The 17,453-nt window shown below is 42.1% G+C and overlaps 1 protein-coding gene across 1 annotated transcript in view; it reads right to left on the reverse strand.

Moving 5' to 3' along the window:
- The window catches only part of LOC149303040 (adhesion G protein-coupled receptor V1-like), a 165,437-nt gene that overhangs the window by 90,308 nt on the left and 57,676 nt on the right, over positions 1–17,453 (reverse strand). The window contains exons 55-68 of the mRNA XM_089481806.1: positions 16,943–17,145; positions 14,179–14,355; positions 13,787–13,969; positions 13,180–13,359; positions 12,202–12,368; positions 11,635–11,750; positions 10,941–11,064; positions 10,475–10,613; positions 9,774–9,959; positions 8,885–9,117; positions 8,238–8,386; positions 7,248–7,449; positions 6,252–6,471; positions 5,741–5,980 (exon numbers count right to left, since the gene is read on the reverse strand). Of these exons, the coding sequence (XP_089337932.1) occupies positions 5,741–5,980; positions 6,252–6,471; positions 7,248–7,449; positions 8,238–8,386; positions 8,885–9,117; positions 9,774–9,959; positions 10,475–10,613; positions 10,941–11,064; positions 11,635–11,750; positions 12,202–12,368; positions 13,180–13,359; positions 13,787–13,969; positions 14,179–14,355; positions 16,943–17,145 (2,519 nt within the window). The remainder of the gene's footprint in view (positions 1–5,740; positions 5,981–6,251; positions 6,472–7,247; positions 7,450–8,237; positions 8,387–8,884; positions 9,118–9,773; positions 9,960–10,474; positions 10,614–10,940; positions 11,065–11,634; positions 11,751–12,201; positions 12,369–13,179; positions 13,360–13,786; positions 13,970–14,178; positions 14,356–16,942; positions 17,146–17,453) is intronic.

Raw genomic sequence — 17,453 nt, forward strand, 5'->3', positions numbered from 1 at the left:
TTCTCCTGGATAAGAATTATTTTACTTTACAAGTATAACAGAATAAAATACACAGTCTGCGAGCTACAAATTACTTATGAAAAAGCCAAATGCAGCTCACGAGCCAGGGTTTGGCCACCCCTGTTGTATACCTTATTAACAGAGCCCCCCATACACCATAATGGCAAACTAGGCGAAATGAGGTCAATTCCTATTTTATTAAACAAGTGCATGAAGGACAGGGTGTTGGAATCCTAGTTTCCTTTAGGGTGCAAGAAAAGGCAAGAAAGCCCGGGGTTACCCTTTCATTAAAATAATAATTCCCAGAAATGAATCAGAGCTATCACTGAATAATGCATTAAATACAATGAACATTACATGCATTGTAATGGATAGGTATTTGGCAATAATACAATGTAACACAAGACCAAGGTCCAAACAAGGTTTGAGCTTTTTTATGGAAGGAATAAAAATGAGCAGACTATATAGACCCAATAGCTGTTCTATGCCGTCAAATTCTGTCATGATTTTCACAAACCCAACAAGGCAAAATGCAACAGGGTGCGTATCATCTTTGCGGAGAACAAACGTGATTACAACACACCTACAAAACCTCTAAGAGAGATAGGTCGGTGATAGAAAAATAAATAGATATAGCTTAGAAAAGGAAGGTTCATGCTTCGGGGGTCGCTCTGCTACCCTGCGGCCGCCCCGGTGCTCGCCGCGTGTCGCTCGGACCGCCCGTGCTGCTCGCGCGCGCTGGCCCTCGGGGCTCGCGCTGGCTTCGGGGTGCGCGGGGCTCGACCCGCCCCTTGTTATGTCGGCCGCCTGTGGCGCTCTGCGGCTCTCTGCCGCGCGCTGCCCCGTGCCATCTTGCACATGTCCCTCCTGGTGGGGTTGGCATTGCCGCCTTGAGTGGCGGGTTCTCTCCCCCGTCTCCGCTGGCGTCTGTGTCACACCCTGGGGTGCGCTCTCCTGCGGTGTGTTGGACTCCAGGCATGCCTGCTTTGGGACGCTCCCAGTATGGCCCACGGGCAGCCATTCGCTCTCACTACACTACACGTTCGTTTTTTTTTTTGTTTTTTTTTTTCTTTTCCGGCCGTGGACATGTTTGATTCCTCTGTTCTGGGGGGTTCTCCTCCGGGGTCCGCACTTGTATTGCGTAATTCTGTGTATTGCGTTGCCCAATAATTTGTTACTTGTTATTTCACTGTTCTGGTGCTGTCTGTTGTGTCTGTTTCGGGCGGGTGGCGGGGTGTTCTATGGTTTGGCGGCACTTGGTTTACCTGCGGAGCTTTTGCCGCTTTCTGGAGTTCTTCGCCCGCCTCGTTCTCTACCCCACGGGGCTTGGTGTCGTTGCCCGTTCTCTGGGGACCCCGCTCGCCTCCCTAGGGGGGTAGGGGTCTGCCCGGTACTTGACACGTTACCCCACACACTACATATCCCACTACTATTACATACCCCCCCCCGTTCCTGTTCTCCTCCCCACCGTCCTTTCCGCCCACCCCCCCTTTTTCTCTCTACCCCCCGCGGCACTGAGACGCCGCTTCGCATACCGACTGTCATGGCTTTCCGCCCAGCCCCGCTGACCGTTTATTCTGTTAACGCACAGGGTCTTAATATACCCGAAAAACGGTCCAGGGCTCTGAGAGAATTTAAGGCGCATGATGCCTCCGTGGTACTGCTTCAGGAGACCCACTTCAGGGGGGGGCACGCCCCTAGTCTAAAGAATTCCCGCTACCCTCTGGGATATTTTAGTAACAATCCGGAGTCCAAGACTAAGGGGACGACTATACTATTTTCTAACAGGGTCCCGTTCGTTGTTAAGGATACTCTCCTTGATCCCTCGGGCCGCTTCACCTTCGTTAAGGGCTACATTGCGGAGCTTCGCTACACCTTTGCTAGCGTGTATCTTCCTAATAGGGCTCAGCATGTGGCCCTCCGCTCTATCGTGGCCTCGCTCGCCACTTTTGGGGAGGGCCTTGTGATTCTGGGGGGGGATCTCAATGTCCCTCTTCGCCCGGAGGTCAATACTTCCTCGGGCTCCAGTTATGTCCCGGCTAACCAGTTGCGCTCGGTTCGCAAACTCCTGACTGAGCAGCGCCTGATTGACTGCTGGCGTTCTCTGTACCCGACTGCCCGTGACTTCACTTTTTACTCTTCCCCTCATGCTTGCTACTCCCGTCTGGACTACATCTTTCTCTCTCAGACTTACCTGGACTTGCTGCAGGCGGCCACGATCCTACCGATGACCTGGACAGATCACTCTCCGGTTTCCATTACGCTAGACTCTCCGTTGTGTAGGCCCAGGGAGTGGACGTGGCGACTTAACGACTCTTTTCTACTGGACGAGGCTCTTGTCTCACAGACGACGTCGGAACTGCAACGTTACTTTCAGGATAATGCTACGCAGGGGCTGTCCCCTCTGGTGGTGTGGGAGGCCCATAAGTGTGTGCTGCGAGGTTTCTTTATTCAACAAGGTACGCAGCGAAAGAGGGCGCGCGCGCGGGAGATTGATAGGCTTACTGTTCGAATTCAGCAGTTGGAATCCCTGCATAAGGATACCCTGGATGAGGCGACCTACGCGGATCTGACCTCCCTCAGGGGCCAACTGTCTGATATTCTCAACTCTAAGTTTCGGCAGGCTTCCCTGTATAGTCAGAGATTTTTCAGTGAGCACGGTAATAAGTGTGGTAAGCTGTTGGCCAAAATGATCAACCCCCTTAAGCGCAATACGCACGTTCACCGGGTCCGGACACCTGCGGGGGATCTATCCCATTTCCCCTCTAAGATAGTGGATGCGTTTCACGCGTACTACTCCTCCCTTTATGGTTCGTCCCAGGTTTCAGATGGGGGTGCCAGTCATGATAAGCGGGTCCGCATCAACAGTTATCTTGCGGAACACGGTGTTCGCAAACTCACCCGCGAACAGGCGGAATCCATGGAGGCGCCGTTCTCGGCTGAGGAGCTCTCCGCGGCTCTGAAGGCTACCCAGCGGGGTAAGTGTCCGGGTCCGGACGGTCTGCCCCTGGGGTACTACCGTACGTTCTCGGCGCCCCTTTTCCCACACCTGCTTGCCGCGCTCAATGCCATCCGGGGGGGACTTCGGTTTCCCTCCCAGTCCTTGGCGGCCACGATCACGGTCGTTCCGAAGGAGGGCAAGGACCCTGGTCTGTGTCAGAGCTACCGCCCGATCTCGCTCCTCAATGCCGACTTGAAGCTTTTTGCTAAAATGCTGGCGTTGCGGTTTGGGTCGGTTCCTCCCGCTGTTGATCCACCCTGACCAAGCTGGTTTTATCCCTCGGCGTGAGGCGCGTGATAATACTATTCGACTTCTCTCTGTCATCCACAAGGCGCGGGTGGAGGCGCGCCAGATTTTACTGTTATCAACCGACGCGGAGAAGGCCTTTGATAGGGTGGACTGGGGTTTTTTGGAGGCTACCCTGGAACATCTAGGTCTGGGTCCCTCTATGTTGGCCTGGATTGGGGCCCTCTACTCCTCGCCTACTGCTCGCGTGCGGGTTAATGGGGCTCTTTCTCCCCCCATAGCGATAAGGAACGGGACCAGACAGGGGTGTCCCCTGTCCCCGATGCTCTTTGCGCTGTCTCTGGAGCCTTTTTTGGAGGCTGTCCGTTCGGACCCGAACATCTTGGGGTTACGGGACGGGGGTCGACATCATAAGGTAGCGGCGTACGCTGACGATCTGCTGTTTATTGTTGACCGCCCCAGTATTTCGCTCCCGAATATTCTTGAGGCTTTTCGTCTCTACGGCGCGCTGTCTAACCTTAAGATAAATTATTCGAAGTCCGAAATTTTAAATGTCTCCCTGCCCCCTCGGATGGTGACCTCGCTTATGCCTTGCTTCCCCTTCCGGTGGTGCCCGGAAAAGCTGAAGTATTTAGGGATTTGGCTGACTGCCGACCCCGCGCGGCTTTATCATGTTAATTTTACACCTTTGTTGGCCGTTCTGTCCGAGGACCTGCGGCGGTGGACGCCGCTATATCTCTCCTGGATAGGCCGGGTGAATGTTGTCAAGATGAACCTTTTGCCTCGGGTGTTGTACTTGTTCCAGACGCTCCCGATTCGGATACCGCGGGACTTTTTTAAGGTTCTCCGATCTATGGTGTCTAGGTTTGTCTGGGGCAACAAGAGCCCTCGGCAGCGGTTCTCCCAGCTCACGAGGCCCAAGTCTGCGGGCCGGCTTGCCTTGCCTGATTTTCATGCGTACTACCGTGCTGCCCACCTACTTCGCATCTTGGAGTGGCATACCTTGGGTCCCCTGGCTAAGCCATGGGTCGATCTGGAGCTTGGTGGGTTGCGGGGCCGTATGTACCATGCCTTGTGGGGCCCGGGTGGCGGCCACGGCGGCATTTCCCATCCTTGTGTGCTGGCGACGCTGGCGGTTTGGCGGGGGGTGGGCCTGCGCGCTCGCCTGTCTACCGCGCCGTCGCCGTTGCTGCCCCTCTGCGAGAACCCGGACTTTGCTCCGGGGCGAGGGGTGGGACGGTTGGACTTCCTCGGGGTCCCTGCCCCTGTCCGGGCCCGGGCGCTGCTGGAGGGGGGCGGGCTGCTGTCATTGAGCTCGCTGCTGCAGGGACGCGATCCTACGTGGTCGGAGCGCTTCACGTACCACCAAATTAGGCACTATCTCTCTACCTTGCCGCATGGGGACCGTCTCCACCGGCCCTTAACGGGCTTTGAAACCTTGTGCACGGGGGCTCACCCACCGGAGAGGGCCATCTCCTTGCTCTATTCCTTACTGATGACTGTGTCCTCTACGACTCGACCGTCCTTCTGTGAGACCTGGGAGACCGTTTGTGACGCTCGACTCTCTGACAAGGACTGGGATAAGATATTTGTTTTCACCCATAAGAGCTCGAGGGCCACTAGGACGCAGGAGACTAACTATAAACTGTTGACACACTGGTACAGAACGCCGCAGCGCCTTCAGCGTATGTTCCCGGGTACGTCCGACAGGTGTTGGAGGTGCGGTGGGGATGTGGGCACGATGTTGCACATATGGTGGTCCTGTCCCTTGCTGCAACCTTACTGGCGGGAGGTTCACCGGGTGATTTCGGAGTTATCAGACTCTCCCCCCCCTTTCCGTCCGCTGCCCATGCTCTTGCATCACACGTCTCACTCGATCTCTCATTACAAACGGTCGGTGGTCCGACATCTCCTCGACGCTGCTAAAAGCCTTATACCCTTACACTGGAAATGACCTTGCCCTCCCTCTCACCGGGACTGGGTGGCAAGGGTGGAGGAGATCAGGAGGGTGGAGGATCTCTCCGCCTCGACCCCGAAACTTAGGGAGGCCTATATGGCCACGTGGTTTTACTGGTTATCCTCGGTTGTTGTGCACGGTGTGTAGTTGCCTAGTTTCGCCCGGTGTCGCCCGGCTACTCGGCGGGCCGGTGCTCGTGGCCGCGAGCTGTCCGGACTTCTTGATTTGTGCTCTCCATTGTTCCTGAGCTGAGTATTTGTAACGCTGCTTGCGTGCTGGTGCACGCCTCTGCCTGTATTTGTGTTATGTACCTTGCTTTGTATTTTTATGTTCCACTGTCTTGTGCCGTGGTGTCCTGATTCCCCCTTGCCCCCCTTCCTTTTTTCCTTCTGTATCCCTGCCCTACCTCCCTCCTTTCTGTTTTTGAAAATTTCAATAAAAATCTGATTTTGGAAAAAAAAAAGAAAAGGAAGGTTCAAAGTTGTTCCATTTCTTAATGAAACATTGGATGGACAAAGACACATATAATAACATACCGTCAGGGTTATGTTTCCAGCTTTGGGATCAATCTCTGTATTTCCACTTCCAATGGTCAGTAAAATAATGAATTTCTCTTGAACTTCAATATCTCCATGAGGGAGAACTGTTAAGTTGATAGTCCTTGTCCCCCATTCCCCATCTTTAAAATAGAATGATCCATTCAAAGGCTCGCCAAAGTCATCATTCATAAGAGGTAAAGGCACAATCGAGTTTGGTCCCAGTATTTTCCACAAAATCTACAAAAAGATATGCAATAGACAAAATAAACATGAAGAGCTACCCAATTTCTACAGACACTTTTTTGTCTTAGAGAAGCAAACTGTACTTTTTTCTCGGGGTGAAAACGCAATAAGCTAATAATGAGGTTGAAAACCTCATTGAGATGATTCCACCAAGGTTAGATGTCCTCTGAAGGGTATGCAATGAAAACCTAGCCCCAGGTCCCAAGCAGCCCTGTGGCGCTATATGGCTCTAATGTTTCAACAAATCAAGCAATATGTATATTACCTGAGATTCTCCCAAGTGACCGCCTGTTCTCTCCAACACAAGCGACAGACCAAGCGACATATTAGGATTAGGAATAGTTATTTGACTCTGATTCAAGAACCTCACTGCTCCATTTGGGGAGTCGCTTTTAGCAATGGTGATAAGGGACACTAGATGTTGACCCAGCACTGCACCTCCAGTGGCTCCCACAAGCCGAATTTCGAACTGCTCAGCAAACTCACTGTTACAAAAATAAAGAAAACATTTCCATCACTAATTATAAAAATGTTACTCTGCCATGAATACTTTCTCCTAGTCACCTTAACATATGTGTCAATCTGGTTTTGCTTAAAGTGATATCTCACTGATTTGGGGGGTTTTAAAACTCTTATTTCTCCTAGAAGCTCTAGGTCTATTCCTCTTACAGTGATTTCCTTTGGAAGTCTCATGAAAGCAATTAAGCTCTTGAAATATTAATTTGTTTAAATATAAACAGAATATGTTCAACAGTCTCCCAGTAGTTCACCTATGTTTTCTATAACTTCAACCATCAGATAAATGTGAAATACAGACTAGCAGGTCGACTGATGAGTCTCACTCAAGTAAATGGGTGGGGTGTGAGGTAAAGAGATGCCAGCTAAAACACCTTCTGAGTCCATTTGAACTTGTGCTAGAGCTTCCAATATTTAAAGGGAGGGTCCACTTTTTACTTTTGGCTTGATGAGGCCCCGTAAGCATGCCTGTGAACTAGGTTCTGGCTACCCGGCAGCCTCCCTCTTCTGGGGCACTGGTGGCATTTGTGGTCAGGTCCAGTGTCATTGGTGGGCAGGCCTGCTGACAAGGATAGCCCCAAACTCTTTAACTTTGCTTCAGGATGGGAAGGGAAATGGGCAGGGACTGGGGCAGGCTCCCGTGACGTAGAGATTTTTCGCCATGACCCGGAGAAAAGGTGCTTTACTTCTAATTATGTCTTACAATTTCTTTCATATAAGATTACCAAAAAAGTAACGTAAATACCTTTCTTCATCATCAGTAATAAGGACACTGATAAAACCCTGTTGTTGTCCATGCTGAAATATGACTGACGTATTAGAAATTGCGTAGTCTATGCCGTCTGGCAATGCAGATATGCCATGTGATATGTAATCAGCTGTCACATAGCCGTATGTCCCACGTATCCTTGTTATAGGAATTAATAATGTGCCGATATCTTCTTCCACTATAAAAGCAACAAGATGTCATACAATTAAATGCAATGCTTTTTCTAGTTTTGCTATATATCATATCCATCACATCTTAACATCTTGAGAGCAGGTCCCCTTTGTATACCTCATCAAAGTGACCTCATTGGTACTCTTTACCGATATAATTGTATTGGAAATATTTGGGTTACAGTAACAGTTACACCCACGAAAGTTTGAAGAACCTGCGTATTGATTTTCCGTACGCCTCTCCCAGCCTTACAAAGGCTGTCACTAGAGAGGGATAGTAACCTATTAAAAAGGGATGAAATCACACATGAGTAAATTATCCTCCAAATCCTTAGAACGGAAAGTTAAGATGGCTGCTCTTGTGGCATATATGCGATACGTTTCAAATAAATGCAAAATTTTTATCAAAGCACCAATACAAATGTGTACTTGTTATACTGAACTGCAAAATAGAATACTTGAGAAAGAAACACCTTTAAGCAAGTTGACAAACAGAAATATAATAGAAAACATTGTTGCAGAAATAGACATGATAGACAGAAAATAAAATAAAAAATATATATATATCTTATACAAGACTAGATATGTGAAAGTATAGATAGTGCTACTTTCTGCACATGATCAGATGGACAGCTCTAATAAGGACAAAGCAGACTGGAGCATCACTTCTTCCAGACATCTGCCTATGATGGGTACCAGCTACCTGGTATGTACAGTCTATGGGCAATTTTATTCTTCAAGTCACATGAATACAAAATGGATTAACTTCTATTTTAAACAAATTGGGTAAAATTACCTTGGATTGTGGTAAATTCAGGATCAAACTGAATGATACCTTCTGCATTATCGTTTTTAAGAATGATGATTCGAACCACAGAGCCATTTCCAATGGTAGGAGGCTGATCTATCTGAAGTCCGTTTTCTCTAATAGCGTGATCGTAATCCCTGCACGATTGTTTTCAGCAAGGGAAATATTATGGAAAGCAGAAAAAAAAATGTTTTAAGCAAATACACTGCAAAATAAATGTGTTTCATTAAATCGTTTAACTTTAAATACACCCAGGGGTTAGTTCTGCATTTAATCAATTTGAGTGTTTCACAACCATTCTCCAAGTGTATACCCCTACTATAAATCTTTCCAATGAAGTAACATTAAGAAATAATCAAACTGGGTTTTCAAGTACTCTCTTGACCCATAAGAACCACATACCACACACAGTAAAGCTGATCTACACTATATTTGTTTAGATTGTATAAGGTTTTTGGTTGTGATCAGTGTGCTTTTGAAAAATCCTTATAACATAAAGAATGTTTAAATCCTAATAATTTAACTGCAAAGTTAATAAATAAGCCTTCCAGTTTGATGTTATGGCTCCCTGTTTTTTACATTTCTAATATAGTACCAGATTTGATCTACATATAACATGGGTTACAATGATATACCTTCCTAGAAGTTTGATGTCATAAATAATAACAAAAAAATCTTCAGGGCCCTCCGGGATATCATCATTTTGTATTCCTATTGAGATACTTTTCATGGCTTCATTTGGGCTGAAAACAAGTTTGCCAGAGGTGTTTGTAAAATCCAGATCTGTTAATGCTGATCCATTAAAGGTTTCATAACTGAGTTGAACTTCCCCATATCTACCACCAGAACGTACAATGGTAACGTTTACCTATTAAGGGAAACACAAAACGACTTCTGAGGATGTAAGTGAATAAATTGATAAAGTGAACAAAAGTCTAGAACGATTAGATTTCAAGTAAAAATAAGTTAAAATTGTTAACGGTTCTGTTATGAGAATTATATTCTTAGAAAATAAAAATGCATTTCTTCTATTTGCAACATCTGTTTTCAGATTTGGTGACAATCACATTAAGCGAGTAATGAATAATTATAGATGGACTATATTTGGGCCAATTAGATTTCAATTAAAAGGAAAGATTATCAGCTGTCCATACCAAAATCAGCATTATAATGGGCTAATAATTATTAGTTAGTGGATGAGTTTATAGATAACGTATTCCGAATTGACATTTTTTCTCTTTTATTTGAACTATTGTGTCGCACGCACCCTCACATACGAAGAATGCGTATTAAAGTACTTTGTGAATTTTGCAGAATTCTCATGTGCATTTGGAATGGGGACCACAGGGAGATTTAATGGCACCACTCAGCTATAATATGCAATAAAGTATTGCCCTTCTAGCTGTTCATTAGCAAAAAGCCTTGGCATTTTCTTCTACATTGGCAGATTTACGATGCAGCTGAGATGCCAGATGATACACTGCATTTATTAGCGCGTCATTAACAAAAACAATAACATTTTACCGATCTTTCCTCTTCTGATGTCTGAACCAGTGTCTGTGAAAACTCAAAGTGCCCGTAAGGATGGTCACTGGAAACCATGGTGATATTAGCAGATCTGCTTGATTCATTTATGATTCCTCCATCACTGATTTCACTCAGTTGAAACTGATAGTAGCTTTTCTCCTCTGGAATATTGTCATTTACTGCCTGAGCAGAACAAAGAAAACATACAAAGAAAACATTCTGATATCTTCTTACATCTTCTTTCATTAGATCTTCCCATATCTATCTATTGATTGCTCTATCTATCTATCTATCTATCTATCTATCTATCTATCTATCTATCTATCTTTCCTTTCTCAGATGATACAAATACAAAAAATGTCACCTGGCATCACCTGATGTAAGGTTAGCTTTGTTTGTTTGAACTAAATTAAGAAAATAACAGCCCAAGAGAAAAATAGTGCCTTTAGTTAATGCTGGTTCTGTTTATTGGGCCAAAAATTAAAAAAAAAAGTAAGTTACATAAAATTTCACGACCTGCTTTTTTTTGCCCTGTGTTTTTCAGGTCCCCTCTCTGGAGTGTCCAGAATGAATTTATGAGACTACAAATATGAAACTCACATCTTCTGCTGGCTCTCATGCACTCGCTGTTTAGTGAATAGACCACATAGCTTTGCATTATATTTTAATATAATATTTTTAGATGAACGTGTGCCTACTTGTATAACAACAACAGCAGCAGACTGCAGATCTTTCATAGTGAGCTTTCCTGAAACGTCCACAAATTCGCTTTGATTTGCAGGGATGATGTTCCAATATATAGTAATCTCTCCAAAAATCCCAGGACCTCGATGAAGACTAAGGAAGCAAGCCATGAGAAATGACTTTATGCATAATGTATCAATATAAATCAACAATGTAGCATTTGTTAAAAATATGGTCTATTTACACATAGATCGCTCTGTTTGTGGATACGTTTAAGGTATGGAACAAAAATGTTTCTTCTGGAGCATAAAATGCAGCACTGTATACAGCTACGTAGATTAGCATTGACAAAAATCTGTTTATATCTCATTTTGTCATTTTCTTTGCACACCCGGTCTGCTATTGTTGTCAGTCATGTGATATTCCGTGAAAAGAAAATAGTTTTAATCTGATACTAGTAATAAACTAATAGGGCCATACCTAATGTGGGCTGTTGCATTATAGTTTCCAAAAGGTTCACCAATGAGAATATGCTGAGATGATGTAGCTATTCCAACCGTACCAGATGCTCCAGCATCCCCAGATATGATAACAGTGGCTGTACCTGAAATAAAACATCACTCATTGTATTATGGCTCTATATGTTACCATTGTTAAAGATAATACTAATACTATGAGCTCTGGAAAGTAAAAGTTTGTGTATAGATTATAGACATAATTTAGCTGCCACGGGCCCATTCATTCCTAGGGGCCACAGCAGCTGCCTCTTGGGCGACCCTTGAGACCACTTCTGCACCTTACCTTTGTGATGCTCGCACACTGACCCTGTTGCATTCCTGCTGGAGTTGAAACACTAGCACAATAATTAAATTAAGATTAGTCTGTTTAAGCACAGAAATCCACATATTATAGTTACCAACTGGGCCATTCATTACAATCTATTGTGCCAGATTAGGACATGGTACCAAAACACCCACTATAAGTCACTATACCTAAAAATGTTACTTTGCCACAGATAATAGGCACCCTCTGTATTCTTAAATAATAGAAGTTGTATAAATTGTAACCTGCACTTCATGTGGTAAAGTTTTTTAGTATATATTTCAGTGGTTCACATTTAATAATGTACTTCGTCTAAAGAAAAGTAGTTAACAGAAGAGTGAGCTTTACTTGCCATCTACTGGAGATATCACTGAATAGTCAACAGAAACCAGCTGGAGACTATACTTCTCCTCACCCTCCAACAAACCATCCTGAATTGCAAACAAAGTAAAGGATTTCCTTGTGTCGCTCTGAAAAAAAAGATATGGAAGTTTAAAGGCAATTATTCCAAGCTCTTGAAAGGAACGTGAAATGTTATTCAATCCTGTACAATATTTCACATGCTGTAAGTAACTAGGTATTAGTGCAGCTTGTTTCAGTTCCATTCATTAAAAGTATATCCAAGCGTATTAGGAATTTAACTGAAAACCATCTTGGACATTTATGGCTTACAGTATCATATCTCAGTGTGCACAAAACATAATTTATTGTATTAGATTATTTTTACTGCGTTGCTGTATTAATTCATCAAGCACAAGGGACTCCACGCGGTCTGAGTTTTCAGGAAGCTAAATCAGAAGCTAAAGCTCTTCACTGAGTGAATACATCCCATAGAGTAAATTATAGAACCATCTCAATCGTTTGTCTTAAAATAAATTTTTTCCTAGTGTAATTTAAATTAAAGTTACAAAAATCACACACCTCATTAAATATTAAAGTGCCATTTAATGGTCTGAGATCAAATTGTGCCGCTTCTTCAAGGATCCAGATAATTTTCACTGCACCATAACCACCAGAGCTTCTTACCACCGTCAAAGTCACTTCTCCACCCTGCCCATCTGCTGACTGAGGTTCACTTACTATCACCTTGGTAAAAATACAAGACCATGGAAAACCGAGAGAATTAGTATATTAATTTGCATTTATTTAAATATAACACAGAAACAGAAATGTATGATTGTTTTGAATGTTATCAATACAACACAAGCCTAGAAACAAAGCTATCGCTACTCAAAAATTGAGAAAAAAATCGACATTATTGAAAAATGTGACATGCACAAAGACAAATATGGTAAAATCCTCAGAAACGTGCTGTTTATATCTAAAGGGGTGAATTTATAATGTGACTTGTAAATACCCCGCAGGTACAAATAGTACAGCAGTTTTTTGTGCTATTGAGATTCCAACCAAGAATCTATGCACATTCAAAGGAGTCACACGTTTGTAGGAAGGTTAACTTGTAGGTCTTCTCCTTTAAAGGGAAGACAAGTGGTGGCAGGGGTCTCCGGATCCCCTAGAGTGTCCAGCCTGGTTGGAGTTGCAACTCCAGCCCTTGGCAGGAGGTCTGTGTAAGTGTTGCACTGGGGTGGGTTACCCCATGGCATGTACGTCACTGGTCCTCTAGGGGCATTTTCTCTTCCGTCGCAAAGTCGCTAAAGTCTAGTCAGGTCATTGAGGCGAGCCCTCAGTGATCAAAAAGATTCTCTGGAGGCCAGGCACACAGCTGTCATACTAAGAGCAAGTGCAGACAGTTTTGAGGTATGATACATATTATTCTATGGTAATGATATATGATAACATTTCGTAAGCATTTATATTATTTTTTACTCATAACTTGCAAACATGTTCTCATAGACTGGTAAGCTACAGACAGTATGAAGTGTTATTATGCACATACCATTTTCTTCTCAAAGCCAAACAATCCTAATGGCGAATCATTAGGTGGAATATTAATCAGGACTTTCGTTCCATTTCCAAGTATGGCACCATTCGTTAGCTCTATTAATGAGACACTGAAAGTCTCTACAAATTCAATGAAGGTGTCATCCACAATGAATATCTCTATAACTCCTAATGCCTGAGAGAAAATAACATGAGTGTTATGAAATAAGGTTTGCCAACATTGCAAAATCCTCTATTTTAACCATTAAACAGTAGGTTTGCTTCTTAGCTTTGATTGGGTCAGTTTCACCTTGCATTCACAGACACATCAAATAGATTGGGGCTACAACAACAGTTTATTCTGGGATAATTCTACAGGTAGAAAATCATCTCAGCTAACTAGATATTATCGCTGCCCAGTCAACCACTTTGCATGTTCGGAAACTATGGAACTCATAACATAGAGGCATGTCTCTACCAGTTCTGCATCTAAGTTCATCAACTAACAGATTTTATCTTTAATAGTGGTGTCATTCTAACAAGAAAAGAGTAAAACAGCACATTCCTCTGACAAAACCCCATAGCTACATTAACTTGTTATAAAGTATGAATGCATAGCACACCTGTCCATCTGAGAAGGTGACGTTTCCTGAAGAAGGTGTGAAGTCTTCCAGACTTGCGGTGATTGGCTGGGCTTCCCAGTAAACCGTTACAGATCCGAACTTCCCAGCCAACCTGATGACAGAAAGTCTAAGAACATTTTGTGGCGGAGGAACTTCAAATCCAGTTACGGCTCCATTCACATCCTGGGACGCGGAAAATTCATATTGTTATTGACAAACTACAGCAACATAACCTACAGCTGCTTACTTTTGATACAACATCATTAAAAAAAACTAAATTCTTGTGAGGAACAGTTCAAACAATTCACAACACAGAAAACTCAAGTATAGTACTAGTAGCTATGTATTCTGTGTGTCAAAGTTAAAGAAAAATATTTAAAAAGAAAACCTACTTTGGTAACATTGAACTGGAACACTCCTCTCGGATTGTCATTCTCCCAAATAGTTATTTCTGATAGCTCTGTACCAGGTCTTTTTATAGTTGGCAGGCCGCTCGAGAGAGACAAATTCACAAACTGAACACCAGTGATGTTTAATAAAATCCCTTCGTTTAATTCTGGTAAATCATCCTTAGGAATGAAACAGTTAAATATTGTTTACATGTCACAAAAGGTATAGGCTGTATCATTTCAGACAAATTGGAATATTCTTGCTTTAGAAGTCTGGTACTACTGAATTGTTAAGGTCTGGTCAGCAAAACTTCTAAAACAATATAAAACTTAGCAACTGCAGTATTTTTTAGTAAAGACACCATTTTGCCTTTGTGTTACCTACAAAATAATAAAGCAGTACAACTGCTTTTTATCATACTACAGCAAAGCTTGGGTCTGATGTCTAAAAGTGAAATACTCTTGACATCATTAGAATAAATAATAATAAAAAATAGTCCCTACTGTAGAAACAAGGATTTGAGGAATAAGACCCAAGTGGTATCAATGGTTTCCATGTTTCATACATTTTTAATTAATATGTTACACATATACTGGTCAATACCAAGATCCTCTCGGACAGTATTAGGATATAATGGGATATCATTCATTTTTTTCTTTATTTATTTGTGCTGAGAAATCACATTATACATATGCCAGGGTAATTCAGTGTAATTGGGCTAAAATTATGAACATGTGTTCAACTGCATTATTCTTATGATTATATGTAAAACTCCATCTATGATTCAGATGCCCTTGATGGATGCTACTAATTAATATTTACTACCAATTAATGATGTGATACCACACATAACCCTTTCATTACCCTGGGAGAGGTCTCATTCCATGTGAAGTAGAGAGCTCTGAGATCCCAAAAGCTTACATGACCGTACATCTATTTTATGGCCAATAAAAGGTATCAAGTTTGACTGAAGAAACCACTAATGTCGGGAAGAGAAAGTCAAGCTTCTACTTCAAGCACTACTTATAGAGAAGTTCAAATATATTGGTAAATGTTATGAAACTTGCATATTTTAAGGCATATTGGGCATTTCATAGCAGAGAAGGGCTATATTTTTCATAATCTGTGTATCATCTGGTTAGTGACCATGATTTGAATTATAATTGTTTTCTGATTGGCCAAAAACATGGTGTTTTTTACTTATTACTTATATGTTTTAGTATTTGTCAGCCAGTCCAACTGGAGGACAACATTTCATTTTGGATTATAGTTCTCGTTTGACAGAGCTATGGAGTATGATGGGGATATATAAAATAAATAATAACAATAATTTGACCTGAATCTGTAGGTAGGAGTCTGTAAACAGCGGTGTGGTTGCCACTGAATAACCTTGAACTCACATTAGCTGATTGTGTGCATGACAATACCTGAATGATTAAAACTACTGGAGTACGAACATATTGCATTTGAAATGCCTATTCTTTGATGTTTAATATCATCTTGTATTAAAATTGTTTTTGATTAACGTTATTCCAGGCAATAGTTATGAAAACATATGTATGAAAACATCTGTATCGCATTGTATTTTACAAGGTTGTACAACATTTATTGTAAATAGAAAGGACTACAAAATATAATAATTAAGCGACCTTGTATAACAAATAAGAAGAGATACAGCACTTTATATAAAGGTCCTTTATATTGAGATAGCAGTAGGAATAAAGGAATAAAGGCATCCAGAAAACAGATATTCTTTTTATCATGACTCAACGCATACTTTATCCTGCAAAAACTATTCAAAACGTGTTCTCCCATTCTAATCAATCTTCCACATTACACATATAGAAAAAAAGATTCTGACACAGAAAAGTACTAACTTAACTGAAAACACACAATTTAATGTGTTATAGCAGACATTTTAAAGTTTCTTAGTTAAAAAAAAGTTTTAAACTAAATAAAGTTTCTTATTTTATAGAGATCTTATTTATAGAGATCACTCAAAAACTGAACTTGCCTCAATTCAAATCTCATCTTGGTTTTTGTCAACATCGTATGATTTGAGCTGAGGGAATTGTGTTAAAGACCAACCAATGAGCTTCTTGATTGGCGCAAGGTTTCAGCCAACCAGAAGGATTATATACTGTACTTTGGAGATTTGTTGGTATTTACATCATTTTTCAATTCAATGTAAATCTCGAGGAAGCCATTTAAAAAAAAAACACTTCAGTCTGGAATTTTTAGGGATTAATTTCTAGATCAACAATAGTGGACACGGAATGGCACAGAGACAAAGGTTAGCCACTAAAGTTTTTTCCCCACCATGTATTTTTCACTCTTCTTCCCTTTAGTTTGAAACTAATTGGATAACTCCATCCCTTTTGCTCTGCGCTAGTAAGAGATTTTCAGTTTTATTTTCAAAATGATGTTGCATGAAGGGGTTGGCCAATAGGCATTTCCCCTTTTGGTGTTCTATGTATCCCACCAATACAATAGACATGCATTTTAATGTTACACCGTGTCACGCATGAGTAACGCAGGTTACCCATTAGTTAGAATTTTGTTTAAAATAGGAAACAATTTTAACAAGACTCTATACATGGCTTCTGAATAAAACTAGCTATACATCAAAAGGGTGGTATTTATACTGACTAATGCAAAAATTAACCAATAAAAGTTCATTCTAAATACTTGCAATGTTTACTTATACTACAAAAGCAACTATTCACATTATATTACAGAAAGTACTGTTGTATCTATTTTACTCACAGGAAAGATAGTAACTGTAACAAGAGCAAAGGTTCTGTTGTCTTTGATAATTATGACTTTGCTGAGGACGGTGTAATCTTCATTCTCCGTGGCTCTGTTCACCAGTGGGAGAGACATATTTGCTTTTACTTCTAAATGAATTGCAATATCACCAGTGAATCCTTGTTCTCTATTAATTTGCAGGGTAATAAGTGTTGCATTCCCTTTTAGTTAAAGAAAAGAAGAAATGTGAGCACTTCCATCATTATATTACATGTGACCCTTTATACATTTTAGAAAAAAATGACCTTTCATAAAACTTTAATCTGCTAATTTTCCGGTGCCGGATTATTATCTCTGGATTATTTCAAAGAATGATTATACATTCACATCTGTGATCACTCGCTGAAAATGGCAGGTTTGAATTCGAGACAAAGAGGCTTACGTATGAAAAGTTATTCTGTTGCAAAATTGAAACTGGGTCTTATCGCTAAAGCATACAATAGAATGTAGCTCAACTCCAACGTGTGAA

Source organism: Sceloporus occidentalis, unplaced genomic scaffold (genome assembly GCF_023333645.1).
Source record: "Sceloporus occidentalis isolate IW3139 unplaced genomic scaffold, rSceOcc1.0.p SCAF_16, whole genome shotgun sequence".
NCBI lineage: Eukaryota > Metazoa > Chordata > Lepidosauria > Squamata > Phrynosomatidae > Sceloporus > Sceloporus occidentalis.